Source organism: Sturnira hondurensis, unplaced genomic scaffold (genome assembly GCF_014824575.4).
Source record: "Sturnira hondurensis isolate 20B ecotype Veracruz unplaced genomic scaffold, ASM1482457v3 Scaffold0002840, whole genome shotgun sequence".
Lineage (NCBI taxonomy): Eukaryota > Metazoa > Chordata > Mammalia > Chiroptera > Phyllostomidae > Sturnira > Sturnira hondurensis.
Window position 1 is genome coordinate 33,001,184 of NW_028075471.1, and position 25,431 is coordinate 33,026,614.

At 38.2% G+C, this 25,431-nt stretch overlaps 1 protein-coding gene and 2 pseudogenes across 1 annotated transcript in view; all 3 read left to right on the forward strand.

The window, feature by feature from the left end:
• The first annotated feature begins 2,906 nt into the window (after window positions 1-2,906).
• Window positions 2,907-3,363, forward strand: LOC118983691 (40S ribosomal protein S24-like; annotated as a pseudogene).
• Window positions 3,364-3,499: 136 nt separating this feature from the next.
• On the forward strand, window positions 3,500-4,170 carry LOC118983650 (40S ribosomal protein S24-like; annotated as a pseudogene).
• An 11,472-nt stretch (window positions 4,171-15,642) lies between these two features.
• The window catches only part of SKAP2 (src kinase associated phosphoprotein 2), a 172,470-nt gene continuing 162,681 nt past the window's right edge, over window positions 15,643-25,431 (forward strand). The window contains exons 1-2 of the mRNA XM_037041260.1: window positions 15,643-15,914; window positions 25,281-25,386. Of these exons, the coding sequence (XP_036897155.1) occupies window positions 15,848-15,914; window positions 25,281-25,386 (173 nt within the window). The 5' untranslated portion in view covers window positions 15,643-15,847. The remainder of the gene's footprint in view (window positions 15,915-25,280; window positions 25,387-25,431) is intronic.

Genomic DNA, 25,431 nt, shown 5'->3' on the forward strand with positions numbered 1-25,431 from the left:
AGTTGATCTGATAATGCTCTGTTTTTAGCTAACAGAGAATGGATGCTACACCCCAAGCCCTCTAAGAAAATTCAGTAAGAACAATTATTGTTTGGATTTTTAAATATTACAAACCCTTTTCTGAGCCTCTTGGCATATTTTAAAAAATGGATGTAGATGAACTTTCCCATTATCTGGAGTTTGAAACAGATTGCCAACTTTCTAAGTTCAGAAAATATCACAATTCAATTAGGAAAGAAAGGTTTTATGAAACCAAAACAGAGAAACAAAGGAATAGACTCTGTAACACAACAACAATATTCAACCAGGAGACATGAGCAAAGGTGCTAGCAGCATTCGACAAGGGGAAAGATCTATTCCCTAAAACATAAAAGGAAAGAAGCAAAACAAATTCACTAAGCTATTGCTGTCCTAGAGCTTGTTCTGTGGTTATTCAGCAAGAAGAAACACACCCAACACCCATGATAGACACTGAGTCATTCCCTAACGTCCTTTCTTCTAGGCTAACACAACCTTTAGTTGACATGAGACTGCTCCAAATTAATATCATTTCCCAGACACCTTTGAGCAAATGTCATGTAACTAAGTTCTGGCCAGATACAAGTGGAACTGTCCTGTGGCAGCTTGAGAACCACTTGAAGAGAAGGCCAGTACATACCTTCTGTATCTCTTGTTTGACATTTCCATCTTCATGCCTGGGACGCAGACATCGCCATCTTGAACAATGAAGTTGAAACTTCACATTTTGAAGGAACCAGAGAAAAAAGGGCAGGGTCTCTGCTCATGGAACAACCATACCAGCTCTGGACTTCCTGTCTGGACTTTAAAATGAGGGAGAAATAAGTATTTATCCTGCTCAAGCCACTGGACTTGGGGCTTTCTGTCAAACCTAAACTAGTGAGCACACCAGCTTTAAGGCTCACGTGTCCATGTTGGGAGCAAATCACTACCCAGGAATGAATGTGATTCTATAATTTATAACAAGAAATATATTAAAAACATAATTTAATTGGAAAAACATTGGAAACTATAAATTTAAGACTGAGGTAATGTCTGTTGATTTTAGCTGTTTATACCAGTGCTATGTGTACTGAAGCTATGTGTAGTGAAGGACCATTTATTTTTTGTTGTTAAATTTCTAATCCATATTGACTGATACGTGAATCAAATGTGCTTAGAAATACTAAGGCAATGCAGTTCCTAAATACTGTCATTTTCAATGCCTACATTTTCACTCACTGGCAATGGTTTGTGGACTGGTACTTGTCTGTAGAGTGGATGCTGAGGAACAATGATGCTGTTTCTTAATCTGAAAATCAAGAATGTGAATATACTTGAGCGAACAAAATTTGAGGATTTTCACTAATAATTCATGTGTCAAATTTATTGTTTTCTTATATTAGCTTTTATTTTTAGAAAAAGAAATGGTATATGAGAACGAGTTAGCCTTTCTATTAATTCTCTCAGGTCCCTCTTACAATACATGTCATGCCTTATGACTCAAACTGAAATGACGGAGTGACTGAAGTGACTGTAAATTTCACAATGACTGAAACTTTAAGTTGTACAAAGTGGTTTTCAAATATTTTCAATTGGGAAAAAACCCAAACAAAACCCTCCCACAAAAATGTGAACCACAAAGATAGCTACATAAGCAGAGAACGCTTTGCTCTGCTATCTGCCAGAGGACGTTATTCCACATATGCTAGGCTCGGAACTGTTTTGTTTTGTTTTTTTCTCATTGGGTTGCATGGTGGCAAACAGGTGTTTTCTTCTTGACACATGTTTTGTGTTGGATATTTAAAGCATGATGTGATGATGAAGATGAACTTGCAGTGATACTGAACATACAGCATTTTACAGGGTGAGAGTTCACAGCCTTTGGTGCATTCAGTGGTGTTGCCCGTGATGCCAAAAGCAGGAATGAATGTATTCAGAAGACATTCTAGGCATTACGGTTTAGTTTAAGTTAGTTTGGTTTAGTTTAAGACATTTGAGAAATTTCATTGTGTTTTGGTCCTACAGAAATAATTGAAATGGTTATTTCAATTATTTGGTTACAGAAGATGATATTTAAGATTGGCCCTTTGGCAAATTATATTCAGAGTCTATTTTGTCAAGTTCCTCTAATGAGCATTGGTTCTCTGTAAGTGCTTCTCTTTTGCAATTACTGTGCTGGACAATACTTTTACAAATACTGCATTTGCAAATAAATAGAGTTTTACCTTTAAGAGGATAATATTTTGTTCTAGACAAGTAAGTCTTTTAATGTTACTCGAATGACTTTGAAAATGTTTAACTTTTCCATAGTCTAAATAGTACTTAATTTATTTCAGTAATAGCATGATAGCACAAATATTATAAATATGTAATGTATTTTTATAGAGAAAAGCACAAACAAAAGTCTTTTCCTCAGGTTAGTTAATGTGGCAGTGTGCTTTTCACTTTTGAACAAAAATAAATATTTCCCTTTAAAATGTTCCATATGATCCTTGGCTACTGTAGTTCAGTGGATTGAGCATCAGCCTGTGGACCAAGAGGTCACCAGTTCAATTCTGTGAGGGCACATGCCTGGGTTGTGGGCCAGGTCCCCAGTTTGGGGTGTGTGAGAGGCAACTGATTTTTTTCTCCATCCCTTCCTCTTTCTCCCTAAAAGTAAATAAATAAAATGTTTAAAAAAAATAAAATGTTCCATTGAACATTGTTTCCCAGGAAGCACATGGCTGTATTTTATTTGAAAATATAAAAATAAGTTATATACTCTTCTAATGTGTAGTGAAGTACAATTAAAATATGTAATTTGGGGATGCTTCAGGGTGTCCTTTTTTTGTGCTCCACCAAGTTAAAGTAATTTTTCTAGATTTTAAAAAGTATACATTTTGCTCTTTACTTCCATTGCAGCCATCATGAATGAGACAGTGACTATCTGGACCAGGAAGTTCACGGCCAACAGACTACTTCAAGGAAAACAAGTGGTCATTGATGTCCTTTACCCTGGCAAGGGAATAGCACATTGACAGAAATTTGGAAAAAACTAGCCAAAATGTAGAAGACCACACCAGATATCATCTTTGTGTTTGGATTCAGAACCCATTTGGGTGGTGCCAGGACAACCGGCTTTGGCACGATTTATGATTCCTGGGGTTATGCAAAGAAAAATGAACCCAAACACAGACTCGCAAAGCATGGTATATATGAGAAGACCTCAGGAAAACAGAGAAAGGAACTCAAGAACACAGTGAAGAAAGTTGGGGGACTGCAAAGGCCAATGTTGGTGGTGGCAAAAAGTGACCTGGAGATTGGACAACAGAAGGAGTGAAGATTCTTTAGTGACTTTATCTGTGGTGACTATGCAGATTTTTCCTGAGAGTGTCAATTAAACTAAGAACTTAAAAAAAGTATGCATTTTGACAGCACTGCATAAAAATATAATAATTTTTACCTCTCTGAAAAAATTAGGATAGTTATTAAAAAATAAAACCGAGGGAATTCCGCCAAGATGGAGGCATAGGTGGAAACACTGTGCCTTCTCCCACAACCAAGTTTGAATACAACAAAAGTTTTGGAGAACTAGGACACACCCAAAGACCAGAAAACGGAATTATACGGAAGTCCGACAGCTACGAACCGTTCAACGGGGACGGTAAGAGAGGCGGAGCCAGCAGCAGAGCTGGGTCGGGCAGGACAGATCCCCGACCCAGGCGCGCAGGCAGCCTGGAACCAGTCGGGGTGCGGGGCAGACTGACCAAGGTCGCACATTNATCTGGACCAGGAAGTTCACGGCCAACAGACTACTTCAAGGAAAACAAGTGGTCATTGATGTCCTTTACCCTGGCAAGGGAATAGCACATTGACAGAAATTTGGAAAAAACTAGCCAAAATGTAGAAGACCACACCAGATATCATCTTTGTGTTTGGATTCAGAACCCATTTGGGTGGTGCCAGGACAACCGGCTTTGGCACGATTTATGATTCCTGGGGTTATGCAAAGAAAAATGAACCCAAACACAGACTCGCAAAGCATGGTATATATGAGAAGACCTCAGGAAAACAGAGAAAGGAACTCAAGAACACAGTGAAGAAAGTTGGGGGACTGCAAAGGCCAATGTTGGTGCTGGCAAAAAGTGACCCGGAGATTGGACAACAGAAGGAGTGAAGATTCTTTAGTGACCTTATCTGTGGTGACTATGCAGATTTTTCCTGAGAGTGTCAATTAAACTGAGAACTTAAAAAAAGTATGCATTTTGACAGCACTGCATAAAAATATAATAATTTTTACCTCTCTGAAAAAATTAGGATAGTTATTAAAAAATAAAACCGAATGCTCACAGAGATGTAAAGCAAGCTGGCTAGAAAGGAGTCAGATTTGCCAGTGCATCTGAATACCTGACTAAGGCACAACACTTTCAGGATCGAAGCCAAGAACTCAAATGAGGAAGCAAGTTTTTGATAGACAGTGATGTGTCTGCAGAATGCTGAACAAATGCACTGAGGGTCAGCGAAGCCCACCAGCGTGGGAAATGACGTAATTCTTGATGTCCTTCATTGTGCCATAGGCATGTCTGTGACAGTCTGCAAATTGTGAAGACTGGGTCACAATTTGTCGACAGAACTGACTTTCTTGCCTACCAAAATTTAATCTGTAAGATAACATTAAAGTAGTCATTCGACAAGTGAAAAATAAAAGGGGGAGAATTGAGATATAGATTATCAGGGAAAAATGTCATAAAAAATTTTGTTGGAGATGCAGGTGAAAATTGTATTAGGAAATGAGACTGAACATGGATTTGATATATACTTATATATAATACTATATTTATATGTCTATAAGTATAAATAATATTCTCTCTACATATGCTATTCCTATCTTCTCAATCTTTCCTGTTTAACCTTTTGAGTTAATATTGTATATTTGCCTTTTTCTTAATCATGCATTGAATTATTCCAAGTTCAGTCTCCTGCATTGACCCAGGCTTAATTGTATCTATTCCCTGAGTGATTATTAACAGGCCATATTCACAATATTGAAAATAAATCATATTGTTATATAGTTTATGAAAATGGTTACTTACAATTTCAAAAGCAACTACCATTGGCTCAGTGTTGTATTTATAGTTTTTAAAACATGAAACATAACAGATGTTTATTTCCTCACCTGAGCAAATAAAATTAAATAAGTTTAAGAGCTAGAGATCTCATTTAATTCTTGAAGAGTAAAGCATCAACACGGAATCTTAGACTTCATCTTAGTTCAGGGCCTTCGTTTGGCTGTGCACGGCCACTGAGAAGCACATGCCCCCATGTGTTAACTTAAGCATTTTGCATAATGCATGTATATCAAATCATAACATTGTTTACTTTAAACCCATACGATGTTATATGTCAATTATATCTCATTAAAGCTGGAAAAATCAATAAATAAAAATGAAAAAACCACTTGCCTCAGCTGCTTGTAGGAGAATGAGAACAAACATACTTAATGTTTTATATGACTCATTAATGCCGTTTAATCTTAAGTGGTGCTACTTAAGATTAATGCTACTTTAATCTCAGTAGTTTTCCAGGTTAGTTTTTGTTTCCAACTAGAGCTGAAATATATAAAAAAGGACAAAAGTTAAATGGGGGAGGGGAGCAAGAAGGGGAAGGAATGGAAGAGTTTCTGGGTACAGTAATATACAATGCAAATAATATGCAAATATTGAGGCAGTGCTTAAAGAAGTAAGCCTCACTTTGCTCACTTCTCAATTTGATTAGTAGTGGGACACTAGAAAAAAGGAAAAATTTGGTTGAGTCTTTTATATTTTATTTAATTTTACTCTTATTGGTCTTCAGGTAGTCATTTGTAAAACACTACTATTTAATATCGGCAACTTTGAAAGTCACTGAAAAAAATTAAATGGCAATTTAATGTTAACAGCTGCTTATGGTTATCAAATCCATCAAAACCCTTCATGAATATATTAGGCGCAAACCCACTGAATTACTGCTGCTGCAGACAGCTTGGTATTTTAACATTGCCTCGTGAGAATAGATGTACAATAACAAGAGGAAGGACTCAGGTGACAATTCACTATTTTGTCTTTGGATAGAGAAAAACACTTAGACCCGTTTCTAATTATTTAATGTCCTAAAACCTCAGCTACCTTAGCTATAAAACACTATTTGTAGAAGTGTATTAGAAAATTATGTTTCATCTAAATTCATGCTCTTAATAATAACTACAATAATGAAACAAAAACAAAATTTCCTGTAATAAAAATAACTAACATGGGTTAGGGAAAAATAATTAACATGGGTTAGAAAAAAATTAACACGGGATAGGATAGAGAAAATTGAGTAAATAGTCCATATTGAGCCAATTTTGATTCAGAACCTCTAAAGTTTAATTAATAAGGCAGTTATGCTATTCAATTTCATCTTTTTACAAGACTGTCTTCCCATTAAACACTGTCAAGGGTGCTGTGGGACCAGAAGTATCCTAAAGGAAGCAGAGGGCACACAGCATAAAATATTCCCATGAGCACCTTGTTTGCTTTCCATGGTTGAACATGAAACCATTCCTTGGAAGGTCCATGTGGCCTGCCTTCTCTCAGCGTGTTCCAGATTCCAAAATACTGTCTCAGTTACCTTTCATCCAAAGCCATAGTGAGCTTAATGCAGGTATTAGAAGACCTGACTTCTGCCCTGGCTGGTGTGGCTCAATGGATTGAGTCCTGGCCCGCGACCTGAAGGATCGCTGGTTTGATTCCCAGTTGGGGCACATGCCTGTGGGTTGCTGGTTGGGCCCCCAGTTGGGGGCATGTGAGAGACAACCGACTGATGAGATATAGCTCTCATATATGTTTCTTTCTTTCTCCTTTCCCCTCTCTCTAAAAATGGATAAAAATCTTAAAAAAAAAAAAGACATGACTTCTCAAACCAATCTAGAAAGGGAGAAATCTAGACTGAAATGTAAAGGTGGACAGTTACCCATCCACTTTCCTAAGTCTCTAATTGGTAGAATTTCAGGGAGTGCAAATCACAGGTTGTGTTTATCCTTGGGAAGGCTTAAATTATACCAGTGACCTTGCATATCATTTAGATTAAGGCTCAAGGATAACTCTTTCTGTCATGAGCTAAGAGTAAAATGGAATCTTCAAGGTTGGGTGTCTGAGATAGTAAGTAGAGATTTTGATGAAAAGAAATAGGGGAGAATCAAAAGTTCTTGTCTTTTTATCTACGGGCTCCTAGTTCAAAGTAACCTCATGAAACCACAGAGTAGCAAAAAGTTTACATGGAGATGGAGGGGGTCTGCATTCAATTTTTTACAGAAATAAAGAATAAGAATTTTCTTGGCATGTTCCTAGTGCACATACTCTGGGACCAAGACTGATTAGTAGAAGGCAAGACAAGGACTTGGGTCCATCTCTTCTCTGGGGTCCCACCTAGAATATAATGCCAGCCTTTAAATCAACCCTGTAAAAGTAAGGCAGAGCTATATACAGTCCAAGAGTGCTAAGAGTAATCCAAACACAATGGCCCTTTTGAAAGTAGGCAAGGTGAAGAAGGCTTGGTCTCAGGAACCAAGCAGAAACTGGGTAGCTAAGGTCAGCCAAGTTATCATCAGGATTGACTTTACAATGGTAAGGTCTCTGGCACTTTTAGTCTGGGTAGGGAGAATTAATTTCAGTTAAAAGGAAAAGAGGACTATTACCTGGAGGGGAAACAGGTAGCATTGATAAGTCTGAAATGGGAGGGACAATTCCTCCTCACCTTTTCCTAATTTGTGGAATCCTACAGACATATAGCATCTTAAGAACTCAAATCTACTATTGAGATTTAATAAACTCATTCTATATTAAATTGCTTATTATTCTTATATTTAAATGATTGGCCAGAGCAGCCAAATGCCTGAGTGTATGTCTGTGTGTATGCAAATGAGATGGAGAGCAAAAGAGAAAGAATATGTTACCTAATCTTGCTAATTTAATAAATTATACCAATAGGGTTAATAATAGTTATGATGTAAAAACTCAAAAGATAAGTTACTGAGCCAAATCTATCAGAATCTAATGAATCTGGTGGGGATTACAATTTTTTCCCTGCTGATTGCCACACAGTGATAAACTTGCAAGAGGAGAACCCTCCAAAAAACAGAATTATCTTCTGGGGGGTGGGCTGCTTATAGTACCAGCTTCCCCCACTAGGTGAGTGTTCTAGGAACTCATCTGTATTAGTGTACCAACTGGCATTGTTGTGAGAGGCTGCATTTGGCTTCAGTGAATCTTTTTTGGAAGATTCTTTCAATGTGTTTGCTCATTTCATGATGGGTGATTTATGAGCGCACCTGCCCACACTGCACTGAGTGTTCAGCAGCTTTTGGCTAAAACACGATATGACCCCCATGCCCCACCCTCGCTATTCATTGGATCTTGCTCCAGGTGACTTTCTTTGTTTCCCTGATAAATAAAGTCCTCAAAGGGAAATGTTTTGTCAATGTGAAAGAGGTGAAACAAAAAATGGCAGGAGCACTAAACAGCCTCAAAATCAGAGTTCAAAAACTGTTTCAAGCAGTGGGAAAAAGTCTCAGTAGGTGTAGTGTATCAAATGAAGAGTATTTTGAAGGCAACTGCAGTTTAAACATGTAAGAATAAATACACAATTTTTATACATTAGTTCTGGGTGTTTTTAGGTACCCCCTTGTATATTTACAAGCCCAAGAAGATTCAAATGAAGAGAGGAATAAGAATTTAGAAAATAAAAATAAATATTCATTTCTAAAAACTTTTCAAAAGAGCCCTAACTAGGTGACTAAAAGACATAATAATAGGTTTAAAAGTTTTAAAAGGTATTCAGCTGCAAAATAAATGCAAAATTTTAATTCTTTTTATCTGTTCCACTTTTTATTTATGACAGCACAGGAGTGTATGCCCAGTGGCTTTGCAATTTGTCAACTTATATCTGGATTTCCCTTTTCTGTCTGTTTCTGGTTAGGGTGGGCCACAAAAGAGATTTTATGTGAGATTTGCAGAAGTGAAGCTGCAAACATTTTTAAGCTCTGATTGTCATCATATTTTATAAAAGTTTTTTACTGATTGATTTGGGGGGGGAAAGAGAGAAAAAAGAGAGAGAAGAGAGAGACTGACATGTTGTTCCACCCGTCCATGCATTCATTGCTTGCCTCCCACATATACCCCGACTAGGGATCAAACCCACAACCCTGGTGCATCAGGATGCAGTTCCAACCAAGCTACCTGGCCAGGGCTGATTCCCATTACATTTTGTAGCTCATATATAATTCACATTGTTGTTTATCTGCTAGCTCACATCACTAGCATGACGCAGCAGCTGGGCCTGCAACTGATCCATTTACTGCTGGATCCACCTTTCAGCTCGCTGACTCCTGAGTCAAGGGTGCATTTAACTCTCTAAGGAAGGACCTTGACTTTGACAGGCCATCCACACCATCAAAGTTAGAGGCAGCAAGAGCTAACTTGAGTTTCAGGCTGTCTTTATGAACTATGGCTTGCACTTCTGTGTGCCAAGTTGTCACAAATCTCCACGGTCCCTTCCTGACTCTGCATTGTGGACTTCAAGATCCAGAGTCTGTTTAACCACCTCCCATGACTGTGTAGGGTCAAATCTCTGTAACAAATTGCTTTATATTATATAGTTTTCTATTTCTATCTTCATTCCAGGGGTTTTAATTCTCTGACTAAACTCTGATAGAAATTGGGATAGTGACAGTGTAGAATAAAAAGCAGGTTGAGAAAATTACACAGCCAAAAACATGGGCTACCTTTCCTGGAAAAGCAAGTATGAATCAGAGGGCAGAACCAAGATCCATGGAGAAGGTATTCCATGTGGGAGTGAAACTGTTCTAACCAAAGAACTTGCCACATTTTCCTAGTTGGATATTGTAGTTGCTATGGATCATCCCCACCCCTTTCCGAAGGGAAAGTCTGTAGTGGTTTTCCATTTCCACTACAGGAATGTCTGTAGTGGTTATCCTGTGTTTGTCCCACCATTGTATGATATATGGGGGGGCAGACAGCTTGTTTTTTTTTAGTTCATAGGTATTTAGATCAAGAGAACTGTACTTGAGATGCTATTTAAGAAGCATCGTCCAGAGCTGGACTTGATTTAAATGAGAGTCTGAACTTGGAGCTGGTGAGACTTTGTGATGGAATGTGACTTCACAGGTGACTTGGGAGGGGATGGCTTTATTTTGGACCGAGAGAGGTGTGAATCACTGGGGGCTAGAGGGCTAATTATGGTAATCGGCTTTCAGTACGGCCCCAGTGATTCTTACCTCCTGGTACTCATAGGCTGTGTAGTCCCTTCCCTGTATATACCAGGTGTGTGTGACCACTAGAATATGGCAGCAGGCAAGTTAGGTTACTTCTGATGTTGTCATACATTGCAGCTTCTGTCTTGGTTGTGGTGTCTCTTAGATCAGTCGCTCTGGGGGAAGCCAGTTGCCATGTTATGAGGAGGACACTCAGGCAGCCCTGTGGAAGACGTTATGTACTGAGGAACCATGGCCTTTTGCTGGCAGCCAGAGAGGCTGGAAGACTTCAACCAATAGTCTTGTGGGTGAGCTTTCTTTAAAGCTGATCCTCTAGCCATGGTCAAATATTTGGATGACTACAATTCAGCCTACAGCTTGACTGTAACCTCGTGGGAGTCTTGAGCCACAGCTGTCCAGCTAAACTGTCCATGGATTCCTAACCATCAGAAACTGGAGGTACTAAGTGTTTACTTTAAGCCAAGTTTTGTTATGCTGCAATGGATAACTAATACAATACCTAAGTATTTCTTCCTGGTGCCTATGAAAGCCAAACCGAGAAAAGTAAAATATTTTAGCTCACTGTTTTTCTTTAAAAAAAAAAGATTTTATTTATTTTTAAGAGAGGGGAAAGGAGGGAGAGAAACATCCATGTGAGCTAGAAACATTGATTGGCCTCCTCTCGTATGTGACCTCACTGGGGACCCAGTCTGCAACCCAGCCGTGTGCCCTACACTGGGAATTGAACCGGTGACCCTTTGCTTTGCAGAATGACACCCAAATAACTGTGCCACACCAGTCAGGGCAGCTCCCTGTTCTTCAAGTCTCATTTATTTCTTTTAAACCTAGTCCTATGGGCAAATACTTATTGAACTAAGCTGGATTGGAAAGATGTAAGAGAGGGAGTTAGCTTTATTTGTAGGGAGATATACAGTCATGTGCTATGTAGTGATGTTTTCAGTAATGGACCATACATACAGTGGTTTACCGTATAGCCTCCTAGGTGCATAGTAGGCTATAACATGTAGGTTTGTGTAAGTATACTCTATGGCGTTTGCACAATGGTGAAATTGCCTAACAACACATTTCTCAGAATGTATCCCCTGCTGGTAAGTGGTGCATGATTGTGTATATACCTTCTTTGAACTGGAGGATTTTCTTTTGAGAAGACAGGTCATGATATTTTCCCAGAGTCTACTCTCTTTCTTGTAGAATGGTTAGGGCAGTTGCTACTTCACTTGGGTTGAAATTTAAGTTTCATTTATTATTCATTTTTTATCTAATACAACTACTTTAAAGAGTGTGAAGTATGATTTGATTTCCTTCCTAGATTTTGTTATGGAAACAAGAGAAAGAATATTTTTCTTCTAGCTTCTGTTTATTTCTCTTTCTGTCTATAATCAATTTCAGTAACTTTAACAATAAATAGTAAGAATGATAGGGTATACAAAGCATTTCCTGAGTGAATCCATCATGAACCTGTGTCTGAGAATGGTTTCCTAAATAGGGGAAATGTGTTTCATACAAACAGTCCATTTTCTGTTATTGCCTTCTTTATTTGGACTACTAGATGCTATATATTTTAAGGCCATCTTAATAGTTTCCTGTCTCTCCATAACAAGAATGACTTGTCATAATGAGCAGTGTAGACACTGTCCATTTGATCCACTCCCGAAAGCTGTCTATTTGATACAAGAGTAAATCACCTCAATTCCTTTGTGGAATGAGTTGAATATAAATAAATGAATGAGATGCAAGAAGAAGAAAAATCTGGTCAGGTCTATTAGAAGGAAACAAAGGATAGGAACATTTGGAGGCCTAGTTAATTTTAAAACATGTGAAAAGATAAATAATTGTATGTGATAACTGTAAAGGGAGGAAGAATCCCCACTAATATAAAATGTCTATGAAAGAGTTTTGTTATTTGGAAAGAAGATAATTTTATAGTTTGAGAATAATAGTTTTTAATTCTTTGAAGTTAGAAGACCTATGTTATAAAATGACTTTTTACTCAACTTTACTTCCACCAACAAGGGTTCTAGTTTTCAGCACCCTTCCTATTATACATTATGTTTCTAAATCTGAATAGGAATTTCAGTTTTCATTTTAGGAAATGGGTTTGTTTGGGGGGTGTCTCTTTTGTTGTTATTCTACATGTTTTCTTTCAATTGTAAATCTTTCATGTTGTTTTTTATTTTGAGAAGACTCCAAAAAGTTCTAATTTTTCTTTTTACAATAGTGTGTGGTGTACCTCTTAGAGAATTATAGAAAAAGTACCATTGAATTTCATTTTTTTTTTGCTGTTACTAAGATTTCTTTTGTGTGAAATACCAAGAGAGCTATTATTCCATGTCAGATTTAGGGTTCCATGTGGGGTTAAAAGTTATGACAAATTTTTAAGATTGTTTTATTGTAGTTTAATTACAGTTGTTTGTGTTTATCCCCACCACTACCCCCAACCCCAGCCAAATGCAGCTCCCTCCCTTGCTTCCACCCCCCTTGGTTTTGTCCATGTGTCCTTTATAGTAGTTCCTGAAAACCCTTCCCCTTCCCCCTATTATCCTTCTCACCTCCTCTTGGGTTACTCTCAGATTGTTCTTAATTCCAATGTCTCTGGTTATATGTTGCTTGCTTTTTTCTATTGTTGATTAGGTTCCACTTAAAGGTGAGATCATATGGTATTTGCCCATTACTGCCAGGCTTTTTTCACTTAGCATAATGCTCTGAAGTTCCATTTATGCTGTCATAAAGGGTAGGAGCTCCTCCTTTCTCTCTGCTGTGTAGTATTCCATTGTGTAAACATACCATACTTTTTTTATCTATTTACTTAATGATAGGCACTTAGGTTGCTTCCAGCACTTTGCTATTGTGAATTGTGCTGCTATGAACATTGAGGTTTATAGGTTCTTTTGGATTGGTGTTTCAGAGTTCTTAGGATATAATCCCAGCAGAAGAATTGCTGGGTCAAAAGGCAGTTCCATTTTTAGTTTTTCGAGGAAATTCCATACTGTTTTCCTTAGAGACTGCACCAGTCTGCATTCCCACCAACAGTGTACTAGGGTTCCCTTTTTTCCATATCCTCACCAACACTTGCTTGATATTTTTTAATGATGACCATTCTGACTGGTGTGAAGTGGTATCTCACCATGGTTTTAATTTGCATCTCTCTGATGGCTAGGGATGCTGAGCATCTTTTCAAATGTCTCTGGGCCCTCTGTATGTCCTCCTTGGAGAAGTGTCTATTCAAGTCTTTTGCCCATTTTTTAATTGGGTTGTCTTTCTGGAGTGGACTTGTGTGAGTTCTTTATATATTTTGGAGATCAAACTCTTGTCCAAGGTATCATTGGCAAATACATTTTCTCATATAGTTGGTTCACTTTTCATTTTAATGCTGTTTTCTTTAGCCATGAAGAAGCCTTTTTAATTTGATGGGGTTCCACTTGTTTATTGTTTCCTTTATGTCCCTTGCTTTAGGGGACATATCAGTGAAGATATTGCTGCATGGAATATCTGACATTTTCCTGCTGACGTTCTCCTCTAGGACTTTTACGGTGTCATGACTTATATTTAAGTCTTTTATCCATTTTGAATTTATTTTTGTGTATGGTGTAAGTTGGAGATCAAGTTTCATTTTTTTGCATGTAGCTGCTCAGATCTCCCAACCATTTTTTGAAGAGGCTATTTTTACTTTGTTTTATGCTTTTGCTCTCTTTTGTCAAATATTAATTGACCATAGAGACTTGGGTTTATTTCTGGGCTCTCTGTTCTGTTCCAATGGTCTGTGTGTCTGTTTTTATGCAGTACCAGACTGTTCTGAGTACCGTGGCCTTGTAACATAGTTTGATATCAGGTATTGTGATCCCTCCTACTTGTTCTTCTTTCTCAAAGTTGCTGCAGCTATTCAGGGTCGTTTATGGTTCCATATACATTTCTGAAATGTTAATTGTATATCTGAGAAATATGTATGACAAATTTTTAATTCTCATTCAAGGATATGTTTATTGATTGGATTTCTCCAATCCTTTAGAGAGGATTGGAGAAAGAGAATCATTGATTGGTTGCCTCTAATATGCCTACTGTCCACCCTGCCCCTACTGGGGAGGGAGTCTGCAACCTAGGTATGTGCCCTGACCAGGAATCAAACCCATGACCTTTTGGTCTATGGGATGATGCTCCAATCAACTGAGTCACCTAGCCAGGACAATGACAGATTTTGTGCCCTATGATTCTCACAATCAAATCTCAGGATGTATAACATCAAAACCACCTAGAAGGTTAATTTAAAATATAAATAATTGGGTCCTGTCCTAAAATGAGAGAATCAGAATCTCTGGGAGTGGGACTTCAGAATCTGTATTGTAATAGGTTCTCTTTGGGGTTCTAATGCAAACTAAAGTTTAAGTGATCTGGTAGTCAGTGTTGGAGGTTAGAGGAATAAACAATTTACATTGTGCTTAGAGCCATAATAATTTTCAAAATACAATAGTAGCATCTAGGAAAGATCTTTTCCATGGCAGTTCCTATGCAAAGAAATAAAAAAATATGTACATTTTACACACACACAGCACCGAGATGTGTCTTTTGGAGTTTTCCAGTAAACCTGGGAAGATTTACAGACAGAAGACAATCAAGAAGTATTTGTTTACTAAACGATTAGGTTGGAGTGAACAGATTTTATAGTCCCATTCTACTAATCACCAACAATTTGAAGCCTATAGATGGACAGTGGTATTTCTGACTATATAGCTTTTTTTATATCTTTATAGCTTTTTATTTATATCTTTCTAATCACAGAAAGATAGTGATTAGAACTCCCTCCTCTTTGATCCCAGTTGGGGAAATCGGTCACCTCAAGAATCCGTATTAGGTGGAAAAGTAAGGCCAATCAGATCCCTCTCCGGACCAGTTTCCTTGGGAGGATTGGCGGAAGATGGAATTTTGTCACCGTCACTGGCAGGGGAGGGGCGGGCAAAGACTGCTGTAATAGTTCTGGACATCCGGAAATTCCTTACGGGTTCCTAAGCGAAGTGTTCAACTTCGGCAGCGCAGACCGTTGGCTAGAGAGTGTCTTGATCGCAAAACGTGGAGGCACTAAGAACACCGCATTACTTGAGCGCCAGGGGAAATGGTCAGCAGGCGATTCCAGTAACAAAAATGGCGACAGACCGCTTCGGGCGCGGGATCAGGTGATGGGGCCCCAGTTCGCTCCCATTCAGCCAGCCGCTCCTCCTCCAGCTCCGGGTGGTGGAGGTGGGCGTGGCCTGCTCCCAGGCCCCAGACCAGGAGGTTAGGAAAACCGAGAGACACACATGCGCAGTTGTGCACCTCAGGCCTTGGATCTCCGCTCCGCCTGTCGCCCCGCCCAGGTCTCCCCGGAGGGGTTGGGCCGAGAGTCCAGCAGCTGTTGGTTGGGGCTTCAGTGACTTCCTTGTTGTGAGCCCGGCCCGGCAGTGTCCGGAATCGTAGCCCCGCTCTGCTTACCGGGACTGCTAGCCAGAGTCTAGGTCGCAGCCGCAACCCCAGTCCGTCGGTTACCCTTTCATTTCAGGTCCTTCCCCCGCACGCCCCGCGCTCCCTAAAATGCCCAACCCCAGCAGTACCTCCTCTCCCTATTCCCTCCCCGAGGAAATTAAGAACCTGTTGGCAGGTAAAGAGCGGGAAGGGGGCGGGTAACGCCGCGGGGCGGGGGCGGGGGCGAGGGGACAGCGAGCCGAGCGGGACCCAAGCTTTCAGAGTCCTTTCCCTCCATCCCCTCTTTTGGACAGTGGGTGTGAGACTGGGAGTGGGACAGGCTCTGAGGAGAGGCGTGGGCGTGTGTGTTGAATTTTGGTGCTGGGATGGTGGGAAAGCCCTTATGGATGAATTACACTCTTCTGTGTGCATTGTAAAGACGCCGTGTGTATATGTGCATGTGCGCGCGCCCGCGTGCGAGAGAGAAAAATGAATGAGTTTGAGTGTAAAGTGTGAGTACTAGGAAGCGAACAGTAGTCCAAGAAGTACTTTTTTTTGGTGGCCTGGCTAGTGGAGGAGAAGGGTGTAAAGATGCAAAGAGATGTGTTGGAGCTACAGGTGTTAGGGGTTATGGGATAGAAGAGTTTTTCATCCTGAAACTCTCATTCTTGAGCATCCAGTCCACTCATATTTTTAAGTCTTTCAAAGAGGGCCTGATTCTCAAATGGTCATTAGTCTTCAGCTTAAGTAACATTAAAAAGGAAGGATGTGTTAAAGTCCAACTTCCTGTGTCACCATGATGAAAGCATTTCGTCTTTGCACCCTCATCTTCCCCTTTTCAGTTTTAAGTGACCATTTACAGGAACTTGGTTTAGGAGTTAAAGATGCGGTTTTTAAAGCTATGTACTAGATATAGAGATGTGTACTGTAACTAGGGGTCAATGAAAAATTTGTATTTCTGCATAAGGTAGAAAATATAGTAGGTTAACACAAATATTATCTATCCTGATGCTCTGGGATTCTTACCATTATTCATTTTGTCATACATACATCAGAATTCTGGAAACTTAATTTTAATAGTTTTACTTCAGTTGTCTCTTAAGTATTTATCTTTCTATATTGGTCACGAATACCTGGAGTAAAAGAGTTTCTGTTAGATGCCTATATTACAAGTTGGTTATTCTTAAAAAGCAATATCTGAAATGTGGCATTTTAAATAGTAAGTTACAATTGTAGTGTGAAAGAGAATCTAATACACTGTTACACTGTTTTGGTGGTTAGCATCATGAATATAATAGAGGAAATAAAATCAATAGTATATGGATGCAGGCTTGGTTTGTGTGAACATGATTACAGTGTGATGAATGCAATTCTGGTGAGATAGTATTTTACTCTAAGAAATGCTCATTGTCATTAATGGGTACCACTAAGGGAAATATTGAAAGAACTGAAAAGGAAGCTTTCATTCCATTATATTAGAGTTTCACAAGAGTATTATTTTGTTTACTACAGTTAACATTTTTGTTGTTACAATGCTGGACTTGCTTAGAGTTATTGTTTAGAGCACTATATTAATAGCCAGATTAGATTGGTATTTATCATTGATCCAAAAATCTATGTTACCATTTTCAGGATGTTCTAGGTCTAGGACCTAATATTTTGCCCCCCCCTTTTAAGGTGTGAATTTTTAAATTTGAGAAATAAAGTACAGATTTCTGGGTTTCTCAAGCTTGGCAGTTCCCACAATAGACAGTTTCCTATTTTTATCTATAATCTTACACATGCAGATAGTATGAAGTGTAGGTTATGGGATCCTGTATTGTCTGATCCCTGTATATTACAAGTGCTTCATGTGGCCTTTATTTGACTAATTTAACTGAAAGTTTAGAATTAGATAATAGTTAAATTATCTACCAATGCTATCTTCCTACATACTTTAGCTCCCTCTCTCTTTAGTCAGATAGTATACTTGTATGTCTGCAGTCAGCATTTAAAAAGTTGTCTTGTTGACATTTTCAATATTTCATATTAGCAAAGCAAATAATACATTAAACACATGAAATAATAAAAAGAAATATGAAAACATTAAAAAATTGGAGATAATAAACTTGGCTTATTTATTTTCAGATTTTTTCAAGAGGTATGGATATGAGAAAATATATTTTAAAGAAATAAGAAGGAATCAGTGTTTTTTAATTTTTTGACTCATTCAAAGAATGTTAACATTTTATGTTTGATTGTAATTAAAATATTTTTCTGAGGTAGGAAAGTTTTCAAGAATAAGTGCTCTCAGTTTTTTTTTCCGCAGTTTTCATAAAAAAATCTGTTGGAATTCTGCATGATGATTTGTGTTGAGTAGTAGTACATGGTTAGATATAAAATTACTAATACTGTGGAAAAAGAGTTGGTATTGGTGTAACATTTAGAGCTGTTACTGACTTACCTAGCTTTTTCTTTGAAACTAAGAACAAAGATATTGGTTGATTGTAGTTAGCCGCTGAGAGCTCTTGGAATGCATGGTACTGTGCTAGATTTCCAAGATAGAGGAGGTAAGCACCTAAACTTTTCAGGTGTTTAAAATTCCTTGCCTTTAGAAAAATGAATATAAAGTAAAAGATAATGCCTTTCAAAATAAAATTGTTTGGACATTTTCCTTTGTATTCCATTGGCCTGGTATTCAAATCAGTACATATCATGTTTGTTAAATGTTTGGCATTTCAGCAGCTTGATAGAGGTAGGTGCTCACATGTATTCTTACCAGTTTATTATTTTCTTTCTTGTTATTTTAAAAAAATTTATAACAGAAAGGCTCCCCCTGGTTCTCATTCCTTCCCCCTTAAAGAAAGAAAGAACACTCTACAAGAATGCAAAAACCCATAGAGGCTATATCATTCGTAACTCACATTTAATGATATTCTGGAAAAAGCAGCTATAGAGTTAAACTGTTAGTTATTTATAGTGCTACGGAATCAGTACTTAAATTTTGAAAGCCCACACTCAAGTGTTGAGTTATTCTTTCATTTCATGAATGGAAAAACATTTACAGATTTTTTGTTGTTAAAAGCAAATTTTGAACTGCCATATGCAGGCAATCTTTAATTTTTTAAATTAAATTTAATTTCCTTAAATTTATTGGGTGACATTGGTTAATAATATTATATAGGTTTCAAGAGTACATTTCAGTGATATGTGATTTGTACATCTCATTGTGTGTAATTTTTTTCACAACAATGGAAGAATAGGTTTAGCCTGGATAATTAGAATCAAAGGATAACCCCAAATCTTGTCCATTTAATCTTCTCCTACATCCAAATATTTTGACTAGGACTAACAGCAAGAATAATCTTGATTTATGCGAGTTTCTCCTCCAGGCAGCCAAGAAAGTGAGAGGTGTTGGAACCGCTGGCCCCCCAGCCTCTTTAATTCATTCAATCACTCCTTTGAATACCTGAGTGCTGGTGGTTTGCAGTCAGATACTCTCATTCATTTGTGTTAGGACAACACACTTAAAAAGGAGAGCTGTAGAAGATGTTAGTATCCTTTTATAAAACTAGAAAAGAAAACCAATGTTAACAGAAGAATATAGTGGATCTGAAAAATCAAAACCAAACCAAACCAAACCGACAATAAACAGAGTGGCTGTGTGATTTCTGCCAAGTGACCTTGAGATTTTGTTCATCTGACAGTCTTGAATTGAAATACTGCATATTTTCCTACTGGGGATCTCTAGAACATTTTTAAAAAAACCTTCACACATTATAATCAATGATCCCTTTAGGGGCACTAGGTAAAGAATGCTGCTCAGTTGAAATAGAGGCAGATTTTTTTCCCAATGCTGAGGATAGTATAGTTTGATTTCCACCTTTCCAAAGTTCCATTTATAATTTGGTCAACATTTTGGCTTTATTTATCCTATGAGAAATATTTATGGTATATCTAGTGTCCCATAACTTTCTACTGGTGCCTTAGCCGGGTATGTAAAGGGAAGAGTGCCACCTACTGAGTCACCAATAGTCACCTACTTCTTTAGCACCTGGATTTTCCTATAGAGCAAGATCAAGCTGGCCCCATTTTGACAGCAATAACTAATGAGCATAAAGTTGATATTAGAAGATCTTATCTTAAAATGAAACCAGTCTCTGACACCTCTAAGATATTCTCTTCTAGAAATAAGAAAATGTATTTGTAAATCAAAGGACCACAAATTCAGTTTCTTGTATAAGTAACATAGATGAATTTAAGATGTGATGTTAGGAAAATTATTTGCCTATCTTAATCACATGACATCCTACTTTTTCTTGAGAAGGAGTCTTTGGCTGGCTTTTTTTCCCCACGTGGCTTTCCATTAGAAGTATTTTCATTTCAGATTACTAAATAAGGCTCTTGATAGTACTTGCTCTTTTTACAGTTACTCAATCCAAATTATCAGTGGTTTTCTTGTGAAAAAGGGAATCTGTACTAAAAGTGAGAAGGATATAAAAAAATTTCCAAATGAGTCTATCTCTTCATTACCAGCACTAAAGTGTTACTAGAAAGGGGATAGAAACAGCGGAGTGGGAACAGCCTCTGGTGGTTTGAAACGCAGTTCCGTTGTCTCTCATAAATTTAAGATTAAGTGTCATATATGGGTGATAAAAGTGGCAGAGGCTAGTTTTTATACACTCATTATTCACTTAGTTTGTCTTTTTCAATTAAAGCCAAGTCTATTTTTTTTCATTCCACTGAGTTTACATTTCTTTTTCAATCACATACCGAACACATTATAATAGATGCTGCCTAACAGGGAATATAGTGTGGTGCTCAGACTAATGTGTTATTCATTGTGGCTTCTGTGAAAATACATGGCAAAAAGATTTTGATTATTTTAAGGAGCCATTTATCAAGAATCATCTTTTAGAGGTGAAAGATGTTCGACCCTATTCCTCAACAGGCCAGTTTTTAAAAATCAAAATAAATAATTTATGCTCCAAAACCAATTTTGAAAATTTTGTCAGATGATAGGAGGTAAGAGTTATGTTTTCTATGAGAACTCCTGTGCTTGTTCATGCCTCTTCTTCCATGTTAGAAAAGTCTACAGTTTAACTATAACCTATAGAAGTGCGAGATAATCAAGAGGAAGACATTGATTAGAGCAGTTGATAATTTTTCAGTTAACCATTTTCTGACTTTGGGCATTTGGCTCCATTGATCTATATGTCTCCAGTTGAATTGATTTTTATGGTTTCACCCATAGGTGTGTTTGGTCAGCTATGTCTCCTTTTAACAGAGAGAAAAGCATTTTTTTTTTGTTCTGATGCCAGCTTAAAGTTTGGCTAGGGTCCTTGCCACATGAAGTTTGGTGATAAAACCTTAGTGAATGCAAAGGTTTCAATTCATAAAGTAGAGAGACCCAATTCATAAAGTAGAGACCTGACCCAATTCATAAGGTAGAGAGAGCTGTAGAATTAAGTAGTAAAACCATTTGGAGTGTAGTGTGGTTGGGTTTTCACTTATTTTATTGATCTGGGGCTGAGCAAATGGTAGTTGACTCAGTTCAGTCCTTGCCTCCTCCTCCTCTACTATTCAGACCAATCACCACAAGCTGTGTGTGTGTGTGCCCACTCAGGTACTAGATGGTTGGAGGACAGGCTGAAGACACCAGGTGTTACCTTTGTGACTTGTTTACAACCTCCAGCCTGAAAGGCATATTCCAGGCTTTTTACTGGTGGAGGATGGTAAGGGCAAGTGGTCAAATATCCGCTTTCTTCAAGAATGGGAACCTGCGCTGTGTACTCAGCTTCAAGGAGCTGACAGTTTTATTTTATTGTTTGCTAGAATTTAAAGACTTATCTAACCTTATGTGGTTTCACCTTTTCACTGTATGGAAGTTCGTGGAAAGCAGTTAGCCTTTGTCTGTGTTGGATACTTGTCCTAGCCACTCAGGTGGCAGTTTTTCTAGGGGGTCCATCCGCCAGGGGGGAAAAGGGCGGTTGGAGTGAGTACCATTTGGTGTGAGTTGAGTGTTTGCCTCTTAGGGGTTGAGATGGCTATTGAGAGGTTTCTAACTTAAACTGCTTGACGATTGCTGAGCCCAGAGAGGATGCCGTCTTTTAATTTTGTTTTCAGACCTTAGCATTTATCCACAGAACAACTGTAAATCTCATCTTTTTAGAGGCCCCCTCCCCCAGATTTTTACAGTCCTACCGGGAGATAGGGTTTGCTGTTGCCAGTCTTAAGTAAGGAGTAGCAAGAAGCAAAAATCACCACTACATTTACATTAGTTGGGATAACTCCAGCCCCCGCCCCCGTGATGACTTGGGGGCAGAGGCTGATGCAGATGGGTAGTTCTAGGGGTTTCAGGGGATGCCCGGGCGTTGACCTGAGGTCTAGGAGACTGGGGGAGGGGGGGGTGTTGCGAGGTGGGGGGATTAGCCCTCGTGCGTTGGGCGCCTCCAAATTCGTACTGTTTCGTACTGTTTCTCCTCTCCCGCGGCGAGGGCGCGAGTAGTGGAGACCCCTCCTTCGGAGGAAGAGGAATTCTAACTCATCAGGCCTAGAGGCAAGCGAGAAGGCAGGCTGACCTTTCCTTGTAATCGAATAATGGCTGTTCCCCGAATTGCAGACAATCTAGAGTCAGTGAAATCTGCATATTAACCCAGGGACACGACCCCTGAAGGAAGGTAGAAGAAGACCACTGCACTCGCTCGTTTGCCGTTTGCAGGGCTATTCAGAGTACAATAAAAAGCTTCAAATCTCTTTTCCAACCAGCCAGAGGAGTGCTTGATTCGCCCAGGACTTTTATTGCTCGCTTTTGAAATATTACCCCGGCTCTGAGCTACAAAGCCGCAGCAGATCCAGTCCCATTTGTCTGGCGAAGGCGCTGCCCCAAACCCAGCGCTTCCTTCTCACAGCTCCTATGACTGGGACCCTGGGGTTTAACACTCCGCTTGTCAGATGTCGAATGTCACGAACTTCAGCGCCCAAGCATCTCCCAGTAAAGCCTCAATAACTTTTCAGCGCTCGCTCTGTCTTCACGCTGGAACCCGGTCGTAGGCCCGGGCACATCCAGCGGGTCTCCTGTGCCTGGAAGAGGCTGGTTTCGTTGGATTCGAAAATAACCGGGCACGGTGTGGGTTTTAGCGGGGTGGGAAACCAAAACACCAGATTTCAAAACCTTAAAAACCTAACCCACTTAGTGGGCACCAACAAACTAGGATGATTGCAGTAATTGCTTCTACTTTAAAGCTCTTCACTTATTTGTTAAAAAAAGAGAAAAACCCCCAGCAAAGCAGTTTCAACCCTTTCCTTGTCTCCTTTGAGAAGTATTTTCTTAAACTAATGTTTATTAAATCTTTTTAGTTGCCTTAAACCCCTTTTCCAGAATAAACTTAGAAATTAAAACATTAAGACTACCCTAAAAATACAGATCTTTTCCTTTGCCCAATCTTTGAATCTACCCCCTCACCCTGAATAAACAAACAACATAGATTTTTCCTGCAGCCTCACTCTCTCAACAAGTATTTCCTCATAAAATAGTAGCAGGGATCGGTATTTTAAAAACAGTTTTTGAGAGTGTTAGGAAACACTGTATAGACCATCACAGCTTTTTATGTTTTCTGTTTTTATAGAATTGAAACGACCTTTTAAAGAAATAACTCTTAGGCTGTAATTTGTTCTGTTATTGCTTCCAGAGATGGAAATAGATCCCGTTTGTTTAAACTTGGATTGTATAATGAAAATGTAAAATAGGCAATTAAATACTCGTGGATGAGGGAATTAAAGACAAACACTGAGCGAAAGTACCATTAAGCAGACTCTTCACCAGTCATTGTGCCAGTGATTCTCACAAGGACTGAGTCCCGTTGGAAGAAAGAATCAGTAGAGATGCTCATGTTCCTTCCCTTATTCCACTTTTCCTAGCAGGTTTATTGTAACCATCCTAGAGAAGCCAATGATCTCTTCCGTTTCAGCTAATATCTGAATGTCCAAAGGGTGCTCGCTCTTCTGGGTACCACATTGAAAGAATTTAGAGGAGAATACTTTCTTTGTTATGTTTCATTATTTTGAACTCACTTTAGAAGTCTGAGTCTAATTTGCACTGGTACTGGATTATGTCCCTGTGTCCCCATCTTCAAAAACATGGACAGCTCAAAGAAAGAAGCTGTGACACTGCTTTCATTTTATTTTGATACTAACTTTTAACAGTAAAACCAGGAAGCTAGTTCTAAAAAATATATCAAGGTTAAATTTTAATTCTTTTACTTGTCATATTGATTCAGGGAAAATTACCTTTATACCTTTATGGTTAATATGTAGAATAACAGTTTAATCAACTTTACTTATGAGATCAAGATACTTTTGTAATCAAGAATTTAAAGTTGATTAGATCATATCTTGATACTAGGTTTAAAATTGTTAGTTATAAGTACAGTTGAAAGATTATTTATTATACTGTTTGAATGAATACATGTAATGTTATTGTATGTTTTGATACTGTCTCTTTATCAATGTGAGTTAGGAGACAAAGCAGTTACGTAAAAAGAAAGTAAAACACCCAATGTACACACATTTCTTCAGTATGAGACATGGAGGGTTTATAGTCACACCTACTTGAAACATTTTTTATGGTATCCTCTATGTTAGAGATCTTAAAGTGAGATTTGAAAATTCTATGTATAAAATTAGTTTAAAGTTGTACAGTATTTCATAAACAACAAAAAGGAGCTATTATACAATCATACCAGTAAGGATTTGTTGGAATTTTATAGTAGAGAGAACTAGACATCAGAATAATTTAGAAGTTTACTAAATTTTTTTAAAAGAGACGATGTAAACATGTTATATGAGACCATAAAATCTTATATTTAGGTTACTGTGTTTCTAAATAGTGGATTTTTTATTGTTACTACTTATTCCTCCTTTTAAAGAAATATTTTCAGGTGGTAATACCAAGGCAAGAAGGTAGAACACACAAAACCACACCATTAATTATCTTTTTTATTTGAGGGTGGCTGGCAAAGGGGGATGGGGCAGGTAGGAAGGAGCAGGGTATGATTTTGGGAGTCTTGGCTAGAAAAGGGAATTTATTTTTTTCTTTTAAATCATTAAACACCTGAAAAGATTACACGGGGAAAAATAGGCCCTTGCCAGAGACATTAGCTTATACCGATATAATACAGTGAATGACCTATTCATACAGGAGCTCATAAAATACTATAAAATGGTAGTGACACGTGCGTAAAAGCTCTGTGCTTGCTTTTATATGAGAGAATTTGTTTTACAGGGCACTATAGTTTATTGAAACTTGGGTGCTTCTTCCCGGTTTAATGATGCCAAGCATCCAAATAGCATTTGCTGTGCTAAGCATAAGTAGAGCATACAGACTTTATTAACTGAGTGATGAACAAATTTGTCCAACTTACTGTTTGAAACATACTTCAACTGTTATGCTTTTGATTGATAAATAACTGTAACAAATTGTGCAGATATTAACAGTTATGGGTAGGCACAATCATTGTCCTATTTGTCTTGACAAAAATGATTCTTATAATTTGTATCCTGTTTCTTACATTTTATGGTTTAGATGTTGAAACATTTGTGGCAGACGTACTGAGAGGGGAAAATTTATCCAAGAAAGCAAAGGAAAAAAGAGAATCTCTTATTAAGAAGATAAAAGATGTAAAGTCTACGTAAGTCACTTACCTTTTGTTACTAACTTTTTACTTAGAAGCAAG